The sequence below is a fragment of the Mustela lutreola genome, chromosome X, assembly GCF_030435805.1.
Source record: "Mustela lutreola isolate mMusLut2 chromosome X, mMusLut2.pri, whole genome shotgun sequence".
NCBI classification, from domain to species: Eukaryota; Metazoa; Chordata; class Mammalia; order Carnivora; family Mustelidae; genus Mustela; species Mustela lutreola.
The window spans coordinates 33,921,927-33,936,818 of NC_081308.1; the positions used below are offsets into that span (position 1 = coordinate 33,921,927).

Below are 14,892 nucleotides of genomic sequence, written 5' to 3' on the forward strand. Positions count from 1 at the left end.
TGAGCCTCTGGGTGTTCTTTCCAATTCTCAAAGAAGCTGTAAGCTGAAAGATTAGCGTCATCTGTAGGAATTCCATGAAGACTTGATTACGAGTCCCAAAGAGCTTTTCATGTTCAGTACAAAATGTGAGTGGACACAAAATCTCAGTCCTCAAAGTCATGTGCTCAAGAAATGTGTTTTTTCCTAACAGGTAAAGAGTTTTTTCTTGCTTGTTCTAATTTTGCAGGATGGTGGAAACTGAATCTCCTCAATGTTAGGCATCCTCAACCATTTCAGGGTTTCCTTCATCAATGTAGGCTCTCTTCTCTCTTTCCCCACAGTCATGGGTAAGCCCTAGAGAGTACGTGAAGAAGATCCTGGGCATTGGTAATCAGGGTATCATCAACAGATATCCATACTGGGGTCTGCTGGGACTTCTTTTTTTTTTTTTTTTTAAGATTTTATTTATTTATTTGACAGGTAGAGATCACAAGTAGGCAGAGAGGCAGGCAGAGAGAGAGAGGGAAGCAGGCTCCCCATGAAGCAGAGAGCCTGATGCGGGGCTCGATCCCAGGACCCTGGGACCATGACCTGAGCCTAAGGCAGAGGTTTTAACCCACTGAGCCACCAGGCACCCCTCTGCTGGGACTTCTATATCCCCATTGGACCTTGGCTGCAGTTTGCTTCACTCAGATCACAAGACCTGAAATGTTTCTTGGTTTGACTCTCTCAACCCCCTGAAAACTCTCCATGTCATATTGGGTACAGAGATACTGCAAGGCTTTCTCTCTCCTTCTTTCTTTAGGCTGCGTGCCAGGGAGTTCTAGAACATGTGTTGCCTCCTAGAGCTCTGTCTTAAAAGTGAGACATGAGTGTTATTAGCTTTGGGATTCCCCAGACTCATCTGAAATTTCTAGCATGCTTCCCACACTTCAGTAGCAGGCCTGTGGGACAGACTACAGGATACAGTGTCAAAGGTCCATCAGTTTCTGTTTCTGTTGCTGCTCCTCTCCTGCTCCTCATTTTCTGCTCTCAAGTGCCAGTATCAGGGGCTAGGTGATAAAGCAGGAAGAAAAAACTGTCTCTGACTTTCCAAGATTTCTTTCAAATCTACTGTTTGTGCCTGGAATTGTAAGCTATAGAAACTCAGAATTTCTTTTTTCTCAAACTATTAACTCTGTCATGTTTCCAAAAGTCCATTTTGAAACTCAAAAGCCACATATCACCTCTTTTCTTTCTCTGCATTTCTGCTCTGTCAAATCTCCCTGGAATTAATAACATGACTGCTCAAATGGACAAATGGAGAGGATCAAGGAGGAGGCACCACAAAAAAAAAAAAAAAAACACACTACTTGATTCTTCAAATATCTCATCCTGTCTACAAGCATCAGAGCTTTCTAGGGTTAATTAATTAATTAATTAATTAATTTCAGAGAGAGAGACAGACAGAGAGAGAGAGGAGCGGCAGAGAGCGAATCTTAAGCAGGCTCCACATCCAGGGCAAAGCCCAATGCAGGGCTAGATCTCACAACTCTGAGATCACGACCTTAGCTGAAATCAAGAGTCAGATGATGCTTAACCAACTGAGCCACCCAGGTGCCTCATAAGAACTTTCTAGGGTTTAGAAGCAAACAACTACTTCATGCAGTTCTTGCCTTGTAATAATCAGTAATGAGGTTCATCAAATATATAGCAAAATAGAGTTCAGAGGGATTAAGTGACTTGGTAATACAAATACCACCAGGATTCAGATCTCAAGTTTACTGTTCTTACTAATGCAGTCCCCTTGACCCTGGAGAGAAGAAAGGAGGGTGAGGGGAAACACCCATAATGTGTCACCTTGTCTTTTAGTCCCAGGAAGAAAACATGTGAGAACATACTGCCTTTTTAAAAAAAGATTTTATTTATTTATTTGACACACAGAGAGAGAGAGATCTCAAGTAGGCAGAGCAGCAGGCAAAGAGAGAGAGAAGCAGGCTTCCTACTGAGCAGAAAGCCCGATGCAGGGCTCGATCCCAGGATCCTGAGATCAGGGCCTGAGCCGAAGGCAGAGGCTTTACCCACTGAGCCACCCAGGTGCCCCTACATACTGCTTTTTAAAGATGGCTCCTTTAAGAAATCATGTTGACATTTGAGGAAAAATAAATATTGCATAAACCAGTCAGTAATTCGCAAATTCTGCTCCTTTATAACACTGACCTTCTATGAGTTGGGCAGAATTTTCTTTTATCATTAGTACTTAAGAGAGGTGTTGTTGTTCTGAAGTCATCAAAAGGATGGATGAGTACATAGACATGAGTACATACCTCAATTTTAAGGTTTTTAAAATTAATTTTTCTTCGTTGTTGGTGTTTTCTACAACTTTTCTCTGTACAGACGCTATGCTATTTTTGATGTCAAATATCCCTGAATAACTGATCAGTTTTGCCACTCACATATAATGTGGTAGTTAAGCTATTAATAAAACCAAGAAGGAAGACTTAATAAGCCTTCGGGTGCAGATCCTGTGCCAAGTGTTCCACATTAATTATGGGGATTATCTCACTTAATCCTTATGACAGTTCCATGAGGACAAGACCATTGAGGAAAACAGGCAGAAACGGGTTCAGCAAATGGCCCACAGACACATAGCTAATAAATGGCAGACCCGGGACTGGAAGCTATGATTAAATGTATTTTTTAAGTATCTAATTTAATTTGAACAGGTCATAGTCATGTTTTATTCCAGTAAAATTGTTTCCACAGATGGCATTAAACATTTTGTTAGACGGTGGTTTTCTATATTGAAGCTCTCTGAAACAGGCACAAAATTGCAAACTGTAACAATAAATACATGAGAAAAGCAACATCTGACCATAAAAAGTTATGGTTCACAGAGTAGTCACCATTATCTTCAATAAATATCCATGAGTCTAATTGTACATGGCACCCAGTCAAACTCAACAGGAGGAGAATCTGTCAGAGTAAGGAGTTGCTTTAAATGTTTACAGAAACAGTAAACCTCAACCAAAACCACAGCAGAGCATTTCTATAAAGCGCATGTGCCTCATCCGTTGTCCTTCGGCACAATTCTTCATCACAACCTGTTATGTTGGTATTCAGAATGGAAGTAGGATGTAATTAAAACTGTCTTTTCTTGCCTCGGATTTGTGCCAGCCTCCTCATAGGAAAGTCCTGGAGGATTCCATCCCCAGCCTGAGTGGCAGAGATACAACCGTATTTCTACTTATCTCAGAGGACAGAATAAAATTCGCCACTCAACTTAAGCCATACAAATTGCTCATGTAATATTTTCATTAAGGTGCAACATGCCTACCGAAAAGTGCACAAATCCTGAAGTATATAGTTCCATGAATTCTTACAGTAAACATATCCTTGCAATTAACACCCAGAGAGAGAGAGAGAAACAGGACATTAAGAGCACCCAGAAGCCCTCCCTTGTATCTCCTTCTAGTTGCTACTCCCCCTACCAAAGGGTAACCATGATCCTGGTTTCTAACACCACAGATTCCTTTTGCCTGTGATGGAGTCATTCAGCATATGATCTTTTGTGTGGGGTATCTTTTGCTCGGCACTATGTTAGTGAGGTGTGGCGACATCGCTGTGTGTAGCTGTAGATCATTTATTCCTCCCCCACTCTGTGTATACGCCTGCCAGGCAAACTGTGCAATTCTCCTGTGTGTCTACCGATGATTATATTCTTTTATTGCAAATTAATTGAGCAGATAGAGGGATACATTTATTAATCTTGGTAAGTGCAGTAGCTGATAGAAAAAATGCACAAGGCATCCTAAGAGAGGGTTCTTTTCATTATTTAACTTTGGCATTTCACTTTCAAGGAGACAGGGAAGCTGATGCTTTCCAAGCTATTTCAAATGTATCATCTTTACGAAGGTGACAATATAAAAAATCGTGATGCTATTCTGCAGGTATGAAAAAGAAGCACAGGGAGGCTCATGGCTGCCTTAGTTCTACCACCAAGAGCCCTCAGAGCCCTCACATTTCTAGTGCATGAATTCTATTTATACCTCTCCTTCCAAAGCTTGCACAGATCTGTGAGGGAAAGAGCAAAATCAGATGTACACTTATCTTCCCAGGCAGAAACCAAGATATTAACAGAAGAAAATCTTTGTTCAAAAATATCCCCCACAAATGCATAAACAGATGACAGATAAAAGCAGACCTCTATGGATGAAGGGTGAAGAGAGAGGCGAGCCCCATCCCTCTGCCCCCTTCTCCTCGGCCATGGTGGTTCCTGGAGGCTTCTCCAAATCCCTGATGCTCTCCAGAAGCACTTATTACCAGCCAGGTCCGGTAAGCTGGCAAATGCTTGACCTGTGCTTTTAAACTGGGGTCTGAGGCTCCTTTCTGACCAGTGACCACAATTGCAGAGGAAATTCCTTCTCAGAGGCAATGTCCCCCTATCTTATCTCCTTCGAGAACTGCCGAAGTCTTGGACTCCCACTTCTTAACATTTCTATAACTGCTCTCCCTACTCCTATCTCATAAGTCCAGGCTTGATGTGAATCTTCTTTGTAGCTCAAAGAGGAAAGTGAAAAGGCAGCACCCTAATCCTGCATTGTTATAGCAAAATAACTTTTAGTCAAAGAAAGAGTATGACTTGGAGCAGACCTGCCGAGAGATCTTAACCTGTTTCAAACCTCCCTCCATAGTTTCCAACCCTCAATGACATTCAGTTCTGTACTAGGCATATAGTAGGTGCACAATAAATACTTTCTTGGTAAATGTGCAGTATTCACATTTGTGTAGGTGATGTTCCCCGTTTAGAAACAGATTAAATACTCAAGAGTGATTATGGACTATAATCACTAAATTCCCATCAGTCCACTTCTCACATAATAGAAAATTCTGTTCTTTCTGCTAATAACACTAGGAGACGTTTGCAAGTGAAAAGAATGGGTCCCCTCCCTAGAGTCAAACCCTCCCGCTTTCATTCAATAAGGATTTGTTGAGTCCTTACTATGTACAGTATGTATTCTAGGTTCTTGAGAGTGATAAATCAATGAACAAAACAGAGGAACTTTCCTGCCTTCATTGAGCTTATGTTCTAGTGGGTACACAGACAATAAACAATAGACATAATAAATAAGTGGATGATACAGTATGTTGGAAACAAGGAGAAGAATGTTCCTGGAACTGAGGGCAAAACATCTACTCCATTATTTGAACTTGGCTTTTGCTCTGAGTGAAATGGAGAATCTTTGGAGGGTTTTTTTTTTTTAAAGACTTTATTTATGTATTTGACAAGAGGGAGAGTACAAGCAGGGGGAGAAATCACAGGTAGGCAGAGAGGCAGGCAGAGATGGGGGGATGCAGAGGGACAGAGAGCTAGATGCAGGGCTCAATCCCAGGACCCTGAGATCATGACCTGAGTCAAAGGCAGAGGCTTAACCCACTGAGCCACTCAGGCACCCCTCTTTGGAGGGTTTTGAGCAGAGGGATATGATCTAAGTTCCATTTTAAAAAGCTCTCTAGGACGGCTCTGTTGAAAATAAACTGCAGGGATTGGGGGTGGAGACAAGATAGAAGCAGTGAGATCCATCAGTAGGTAGCATAATACATGGAGGCAAGGGCAGAGTGGTAGCAGTGGGAGGGGGAAGTGAGAGGGGTTGTGGATATGTTTTAAAGGGACAGCCAAAAGATTTCTGATGTATTGGGTAAGAGAAGAGACCTTAAGGATGACTTCAAGGTTTCTACCTGAGCAACTGTAAGCAGGATGGACCAGGTGGAGCAGGATGGAAAGGAAGATCAAGGGTTCAGCTTGGGAAGTATTGAGTTTAAGAAGTCTGTTAGATACACCAGCAAAGATGTTGAGAAGGCAGTTGGCTATTAGTTTGGGGTATGGGAGTGAGATTTATCCTAGAGATATTTGGGAGTCATCACCATATAGATGGCATTTTAGGCCATGAGTCTGGATATGATTAGAAAGGGAATGAGTATGGATGGAGAGAAGAAGATGAAGGACTGGGCCTGGGGGACATCAAAATTATAAAGATTCTCCTGGGCAATGTGTGAGGAAGTTTATCAAGGAGAAGATGGTGAACAGCTTTGTTAAATGCTGCTAATCCAAGAAAACTGAGAACTGAAATGGCCATTAGATGTATCATTGGCAACTGATGAAAGGAGTTTTGGTGCAGTGTTGGGGGTGGGCAAAGTCTTATGGGGATAGGTTTGAGGGAAATGAGAAAAGAATAACTCAAGAGAGAAAGAAAAAACAAGGTTTTGCTGCAGAGGGAGCAAAGAGTTAAAGGGTTACTTAGCAGGGAAAATAGGGACAAGAGAAAATTTGCATTTGTTTTTTATTAATGAGTGAAAAAATGAGAAGAGAATTTTTATGATGAAGGTAATGTAAGGGAGGAAGGAAAAAATTGCTAGAGCAATGTTCTTGAGTATGCAAGGAGGCATGGTTTCTAGTACACACATGGGACATAAAAAGATCATCTATTCTTAATAGGAAGGAAAGCAGACTATATGGGTACTGATGCTGGCAAATGGGGAAATGGGTGGTGGAATCTGGAAGTTCTCTGATGGCTACTGTTTTTTTAGTGCCCCATGAAGCAAGGTCCCCAGCTGAGTGCTGGCTCTACTTTCCAAAACATATCAAGACTCCAATAACTTTGTCATCATTTCAGGGGCTACCATCCTGGTCCAAGCTATCAACTCTCACACAAAGTTTTGCAAATAGGTCTAGGAACTGGTCTCCCTGCTTCTTCCCTTGCCCCACTACAGATGTTGTATTAAAACATAAGTCTACCATGTGACTCTTCTGCTCCAACCCTCTAAGGGCTTTCTGTCTTACTCAGACAAAAGTCAAAGTTGTTGCTTCCTCTCTACCTACCTTCTGCAACCTCACCTCCTAGTACTGTCCTCCTCACATACTCTGCACCTTTTGCCCTACCAATCTTCTTGTGCCTTGAACCCACCAGTCATGTTCCTTTCTAAGGATCTCAGGACATTCTCTTTCCACCATCTGGTATGTTTCAGTGTGGCTTCCTTGACCACATTCAAATTACAACTCATATTCCTGACATTCCCTATCCCCACCCCCCACTCTATTTTTCTTACAGCACCTATCAACATCTAACATACAACATATTTAATTAACTCATGTCTCTCCCCATTGGAATGTAAGTTCTATGTAAGCAGGGACTTGTACCCTGTTGTTTATAATGCTTTCCCCAGTGCATAGAGTATCACCAAACACATGCTTTTAGAATGAATGAATAAATTTCAGAACCATGCTGTGATGCCAAGGCCTATTATGATCACGCTACAGAGATGAAATGTGCCTTCCACCAAATTTTGGTTTGATTGTTGATGGTGAGGATGCTACACATATACCAGAAGGGTATGAACAGGTTTGTTACTCACATAATGTGGCTTCCTGGGTAGGGTAGGACTGTGTCCCATGTTGGCCTTAGAGTGGCATTAGAGAGTGGAGAAATGATATTGGCCTGGATGTGGATAGGAGGTAAGGTTGGGGTGAAGATTCCCATGCTCAGAGCAGGCCTTGTTTAGTTTGAACCTCCTGCTAGTGCCAAAGGAAGGAGCATGTGCACTTTCTTACTAGCTTGCCCAGATACAGGGTAGAAAGAGAAGGAAGTGTGTGATGGTTGGCTTTACAACTGGTAGTAGTTAAACATCATAAATGGACAGACTCTTTACTACAGGACCCATTACAAGTAGGATCATTACTGTGTTTCATGTTGTCTGACTCTACCTGGGATGTAGCACAGCACATCTGCAAGGGATCTTAGGGCTCTAGGCCAGTTGCCTGATTTTCCAGATGAAGACTGAGTCCAGTTCCACTATATTGTCCTGTCTTTGCAAATTCCAATGTAAGTCGGCTCAGGGCATGGCTCCCCTGTGGTAAACCCTAGGGGCTACAAGTTCTTAAAAACAATCTTGAACAAGGTTTTAAGCTCTTGACTCTCAGAATCCTTGTCTCTAAAATTCTTATATAGAATATCTTCTGTACTTTTGTTAGAGTGAAGATTTCAATGGAAGAATGTTTATTAAGTGTCAGCTTATGGTAGTGTTCTGTTAATAGTCATTGCTAGAGTCGGAACATCGTACCCTCTAGCTAAAAACCATTTGGTTTGGACATATTTAAGCCAACACTCTTAAGCAGTATAAGATAGGTAGGATATAATTATTTCATTCCATTTCAGAAGGAACTACTTACTTCCTCTTTTTTTTTTTGACCTACAAATTCTATCAAGGTATAAAATAGTCCCATTACCCTAGAAAGTTCACCAATGCTCCTTCCCAGCTACTCACCCTCTCCAGAAGCAACTGAATTTTTAAATTTCTGTCACTGTCTGGCAGTTTTGCCTGTTCTAGAACTTCATATAAATGGAATTATAGGGGTGCCTGGGTAGCTTAGTGGGTTAAAGCCTCTGCCTTCGGCTCAGGTCATGATCTCAGGGTCCTGGGATCGAGCTCCACATCAGGCTCTCTGTTTGGCGGGGAGCCTGCTTCCCCCTCTCTCTCTGCTTGCCTCTCTGCTTACTTGTGATCTCTCTCTGTTAAATAAATAAAATATTTAAAAAAATAAATGGAATTTTACATCATCTACTCTTTTGTATGTAGCTTCTTTCATCTAGCCTAATGTTTGTGAGATTGATCCATCTTGTATGTATTAGTAGCTCATTCCTTTTTATTACTGAGTAGTATTTCACTGTAAGCTACAATATCCCACACTATAGTTTATTTTCCCATTTTCTGGGATGAATATCATCATATATTTTAAAGAACCAAAACCAGGCATGGCCTCCAAAAGAGAATGATGCCCCATTATTGTCAGGTTCTTAACAATAGGGAGAAGTGGGTACATATCTGAAGGAGAGTTGAGGGTACAGAATTCCCTAGCAGAGACAATAGAGAGCTTTAATGATTTTGACTTTTCAATTGAGATAGTGCCAATTCCTCATAATTTTGTTTTCTACTTTGGTTCGTTTTTTTTTTTTTAAGACTATTTTTTTTTCTTTTTATTTTATTACAGGCTTTGCACTTCTGGGAGGACACCCTTGTTTTCTTACCACACAAGACATTCATCTGGGTGTGAATGAAAGTCTCACAGACACAGCCCGGTTGGTAAATCTTCTCTTCAAAGCTTATTTCAGAAGTGGTGAATTTCAAAAAGAAAATATACTTCTCTTTAAATAACTCCCCCCCCCCCCCCGCCCTGCTCAGCATTGTTTTGTACTGTTCTCTGTTTCCTCCCTTCTCTCTTTGCCTGATGTTCCGAATGTTTCTCCCTTCATCCTCTGGTCACTTTCTGTGGTTTAAGATAATTTTCTTCTTAGCAATTTGAAGAGATTACTGATTATAAAATTTCAAACTCAGGGAAACTTAGAAAGTGTCAAGTGTAACTCACATTTTACAGTTGAAGAAATAGATGTCCAGGGAAACTGACATGGTCAAAGACTCATAACTAGTTAGCATCAGAGCAAGTAATACTATTAATAGCTAACATTTATTGAGCATTTAATATGTGTTAGGCATTGTTCTAACTCATTTAATCCTATAACAGCCCAAATAGATTGACATAAAGAGGTGAAACAACTTAATTAGGAATGTACTAGCTACTATAATATAAAATCTCGAAATGTTGGTGGCTAACATAGTGTGGATATTCCTGATTGGTAAGACAAAAGAATTTATCTACCCCATTTGAATTGCTAAAGAGATTTGAAATAACTCATCTTTAAGCCTTTTAGTGACATTATTTCAGATGGGACAATGTTAGTATTAAGAAGTGCTGTGTTCATCTTCTGGATGCATGGAACTAAAAGAATAAGTAAACATGAATGAGTTTTTCTTCCAACTATGCTGCCACTGACTGGGATTACATTTGCCTAATAATTCTGGTTCCACGAAAGTAAACTAAACTTTACTCAAAAGCAAATATTACAAGCAGGTTAAGGGATGAAGCCCAGGGCACATCCAGGAGAGAAGTTTTAGTGGAGATTCGCCACAGAGAACCAAGAGAACGATGGTGAATAAGTCCCGTGTGAAGTAGTGGCTGGAAAAGAATAAAGCTAGAGGAATAGCTGAGCATCCAATAAAGGGTTACTGAGTGCAGACTGGCTGTGAGAAAGAGGTCAGGACCCAGAAATCAGTGGAGTGGGCAGGACCCTAAAAACAACAGACAAATAACCAAGCATGGGTTGAAAGCTGAGAATGAGTATAAATGTGTTCTTTCTGTGCTCGCTCTCCACACAATTCCCACTGCAAGTCCTTAGTTAGAGGAGCTCTACGCAGATACTAAGAAAAACAATCTGCTCACAAGTTCCAACATAATTGGAACCTTTTAGTCTATATAATTAGTTCCACTGCTACATGGATATATGGATAAATAAATGTGGATCCATAGAATTAATTCTGATCATTCCATCTTATCCAAGAGTCTGAATAAAAATAATTGCTCTTCCCTAGAAGGTGGATGTCTTGTACTATTATATCAAAATCTTTGTAAAAACCTTAAAAATTACATATTATTGGCCTAGTTTTATCGACAACAAAACCATGACTCAGAAAAGTAATGGAGCTTAGCAACTAAGTCAGCATTTAGATCATGCTCTTTTTTTTCTTTAAGGTGATGCTGTTTTGACTATTCCTACTACCTCTTATGGATAGCCCATAAGAGTGGCAGTGAAATACATTATGGAAAGCATTGGCTTGCATGTCATGAGGCCCCCAAGACCACCCCATGTTTGATGATTCACTAGGAGGATTCATGGATTCATGGACTTAGCATACAGTCATAATATTCACAGCTGTGATTTATTACAGTGAAAGTATACCAAGCACAATCAATGAAGGAAAAAGGCACACGTAGCAAAGGCCAAGGAAAACCAGGTGCAAGATTCCAAGAGTCCTTTCCCGGTAGAGTCATTCAGGACACCTTTAATTCCCTTAGTAACAAGTTGTGACAATGCCTGTGAAATGCTGCCAACCAGGGAAGCTCTTTAGAGACTCAGTACTCAGGGTTTTTATTGGGGGATGTTCACATAGCATCCTCTGTTTGACATGTACCCAAATGCAGACTCTCAGAAGGAAAGCTGGTGTTCACTTTAAACCATATTTTTTTAAAGATTTTTTTTTAATTTATTTGACAGAGAGAGATCACAAGTAGATGGAGAGGCAAGCAGAGAGAGAGAGAGAGAGAGAGAGAGAGAAGCAGGCTCCCTGCTGAGCAGAGAGCCCGATGCGGGACTCGATCCCAGGACCCTGAGATCATGACCTGAGCTGAAGGCAGCGGCTTAACCCACTGAGCCACCCAGGTGCCCTAAACCATATTTTTTTAAGAAAAAAAAATTAGGCACAGTAAGCCACTGTTATCAGTCCTGGAAACCTTCTTCAAATCAAAGTTCCCAGATGCCATCCAAAGGCCAACATTATATGCAGGCCTTTCTTTTAAAAAAAAAAAATATTTTATTTATTTATTTGAGAGAAAGAGAGTGAGAAGGTGGGAATATCAAGAGGGTCTCAAGCAGGCTCTGCTCCACCCTGAGCACTAAGCCTGACATGGGGATTGATCTCGCAACCCTGAGATCATAACCTGAACTAAAATCAAGAATCATGTGCTTAACCGACTGAGATACCCAGGTACCCCCATGCAGACTTTTAAAAGGCTATCAGTCAGGCATGGCTTGAAAATTATAAGGCTTGAGATCTAGTCCAAGCTTTGCCACTTACCTATCACTGTGACTCATAAGTGAAAACTTCCCTGGATCTTAGTTTCCTTTTCTATAAAATGAGGGCTTCTATAAAATGAGACCCTTAAGGTGCAATTTATACTCTCCATTGCATGTGAATGGATTAGGTATCAAGTGGTGGTGCTTACACAGAGGTGTATCTCAAGGCAGAACTCTAGGCCCCACACTCAGAAATTTTAATTCTGCAGCGAGAGCTCAGATCGTTTTCAGGAATCTATAACAAGCTCTTCAAATGATTCTGTTGCCCGGGTGGCCAGACCATAATTTGCGAAACCCTGAATTAGAAGGCTCTGTAGTAATCTTGGGGTATTGTGCTGTCAATCTATGCTAGAGTGTGAGTGAAGGGAACGGTAAAGAAGGGATAGCTAATAAAATATGTATATGGTTTCAAGATAACTTATTGTGAAGGGTACATTGATAGTGGAGAAAGAATGATTTCAGATTTGTTATTCTTTTTTAAAATATTTTATTTATTTATTTGACAGACAGAGATCACAGGTAGGCAGAGAGGCAGGCAGAGAGAGAGAGAGAGAGAGAGAGAGAGGAGGAGGAAGCAGGCTCCCCACTGAGCAGAGAGCTTGATCCCAGGACCCAGAGATCATGACCTGAGCCAAAGGCAGAGGCTTTAACCCTCTGAGCCACCCAGGCACCCCCAGATTTGTTATTCTTAAAATATATGTGGGTACATTAGCAGAAGCAGAAAACTGAAAGGAGTTTCTGCTTTGGAGAGTAGGTGCTAGATTAGGTATTAGACATATTGCATTAAAGGCTGAACCTCCGATGCAAATGTCCACTAGCCACTGGAGATAGACCTTGGATGAAGCTGAGAGCTGGATAAATAGAACCATAAACTCGGTGGTAGAAAATGAGCTCCAGAATTTCCTTGTGGGAGAATTGCAGAAGGCTGAACCTTAAGGACAGGTGCAGTTAGGGAAGGCAGAAGGAAATACTTAGGGTACAAGGAGAATAAGCATAGTGCACTAACAGAAGAGGCTGAAATGAGCAATAGAGACGTCAGAAAGAGGGGCACAGTAGCTTCTGTGGAATCTGACTTTCTTCTATGTACCCCATTACTGCTTAATCTGCCAAAATATCTGACAAACAAGATATGGCTGAAATTCAGAAATTCAATAAATCTAAATTGAAGAAGGCAAGAGAAATCCACCGCCTTTCACAGAAGCAATTGAATTGGAGAAGCAAGGAAGTGAATCTTAATGACATCTACCCTGCCAATATGCAGCGTACAATCCATAGCAATTGCCTCCTTGCTTTTTGTGGAAATCCAACTTTGTAAGATGCAAAGAGATTGGATGATGTTTAAATGACAGTGCTGGCCTTTTCAAATCAAGAAGATGGTGCACACCTGACACTGATTGATGGTGTTGCTTCTCCATCTGCCTGTCTGGCTACTTTGGGGGTCCGGTGAAATGAAAACAGTGACTGCCCATTGATGAAAGGAGAATGTAAGGGGGAATACAGTGAATATGGCAACAAGAAAAAAAAAAAAAAAGGCAAAACTGGGCTAGTCTCCTAAAAGCTGTTAAGTGCAATTTCCAAATTGTTAATTATTTAGTCAAATGATTTAATTATTTGTGTATTCAAAAATATTTATTGAATGCCTAGCTTTTCTTCCAGGAATTGTTTTAGCACAGAATAAAATGCTGATCAAATCAAACAAAATCCTTGTTGGAAATTATATTTCAGTGGGAGGAGGCTTTCACTTAACAAAGCATGAATAGAACAGCAGGTTGGGATATGTCCTATGATGCAGCAAAAGCAAGGTGATCTGTGGGTCGGGTGGGGCTGACTTTAGATAGTGTGGTCAGGAAAGGCCTCTCTCCAGGGAGATGACAGTTGAGAACAGACTGAAAAGGCAGAGGCAGGTATGCAAACCTGTGGGAAAAAGCACTACAGATAGGAAAAGCTGCTACAAAAGCTTAAGGCAAGAACAAGTTTAATGTATTCAGGAACAGAAGGACGGCAAGCAGTATTTTAAAATTTGCAAACAAACATATTTTAGATATTCAAATAATTTAAGAGGTACCCTTACAAGTTAGTCCTGTTTCAGCCACCAAAGGAAAGATCAACCAGACCAAGAAGTACCCAAATACACATCCAAAATAAAACGTGTTGCTCTTTCTTGACTACAAGAATAAAACCTGTCCACTCTTCAAAATATCATGGGTAAATTCTCCTTAGCTAAGTCTGAGTTCAGTATTGTGTAATCTGGGGGTGCTAATGGGGAATAGGGGCACACTGAGATGGAACTGTTGGCTGATATTGTGGAAGAGCTGGTGTGTCAGGGTCACCCAAATCACCCGCAGTTTCAAGAATTCATTAGGAGGACTTACTCATAGGACACAACAAATGGTCATACGAATGGCTAAGATCCATAACAAAACAAAACAAAAACAAAAACAAACAAATAAAAACCTATAAAACAAAACCAGCAAAGGGAAATGTACTTGGGGCCAAGTCCAGGGTAGACCAGGCACAAGCTTCCAAGGGTCCTCTCCCTGTAGAGCCACACAGGACATGTTTAATTCCCCCCCAGCAATGAGTTGTGTCAACACATGCTAAATGTTGTGTATCAGGAAAGCTTGTTAGAGACACAGTTCCCAAGACTTTTATTGACAGCTGGTGACCTGGGCACCCTCAGCCTATTATAAACCCAAATTCTAGAATCCCAGAAGGAAGGGAAGTGTTCGGTATAATCCATAGTGTTTATACAATTTAGGCAGTGAGCCATCCTTACTATATCCATGAATGGTGGAAACCCTCCAAAAGTCCAAGTTCCCAGATGCCTGCCAAAGGCCAACCCTGGAAATGGGCATTTCAAAGACAGCCATCTCAGGACTGCTGTGTTAACTCATGTTTTGCACCACTGGGCTCTCATCTCTTATGGATTTTGCTAAATGTCCTTTACCTAGATACACTCTAACTGGTAAGGGAGAATATATTGTACCCATGGAAGGATAGCCTCAAGATTCGAACTGTTTCCTCAGTTCAGTGTGGATCCCTATAGGGCCAAGCTCCCAATAGAATCAATCATCGCTCACTTCCCTCTTTTGAAAAATCTCTCTTAGTAATTCTTTTCCATCCCCTAACATATCACAAGACACACAAAATACATATTCTTTCATCTAAACTTGCTTCAGACTTGAGGGTG

At 41.0% G+C, this 14,892-nt stretch overlaps 1 protein-coding gene and 1 pseudogene across 1 annotated transcript in view; both read left to right on the forward strand.

Moving 5' to 3' along the window:
- OTC (ornithine transcarbamylase) overlaps positions 1-14,892 on the forward strand; it is a 62,486-nt gene that overhangs the window by 14,406 nt on the left and 33,188 nt on the right. The window contains exon 4 of the mRNA XM_059158205.1: positions 9,005-9,092. Within this exon, the coding sequence (XP_059014188.1) occupies positions 9,005-9,092 (88 nt within the window). The remainder of the gene's footprint in view (positions 1-9,004; positions 9,093-14,892) is intronic.
- On the forward strand, positions 9,611-13,335 carry LOC131822077 (thymosin beta-4-like; annotated as a pseudogene).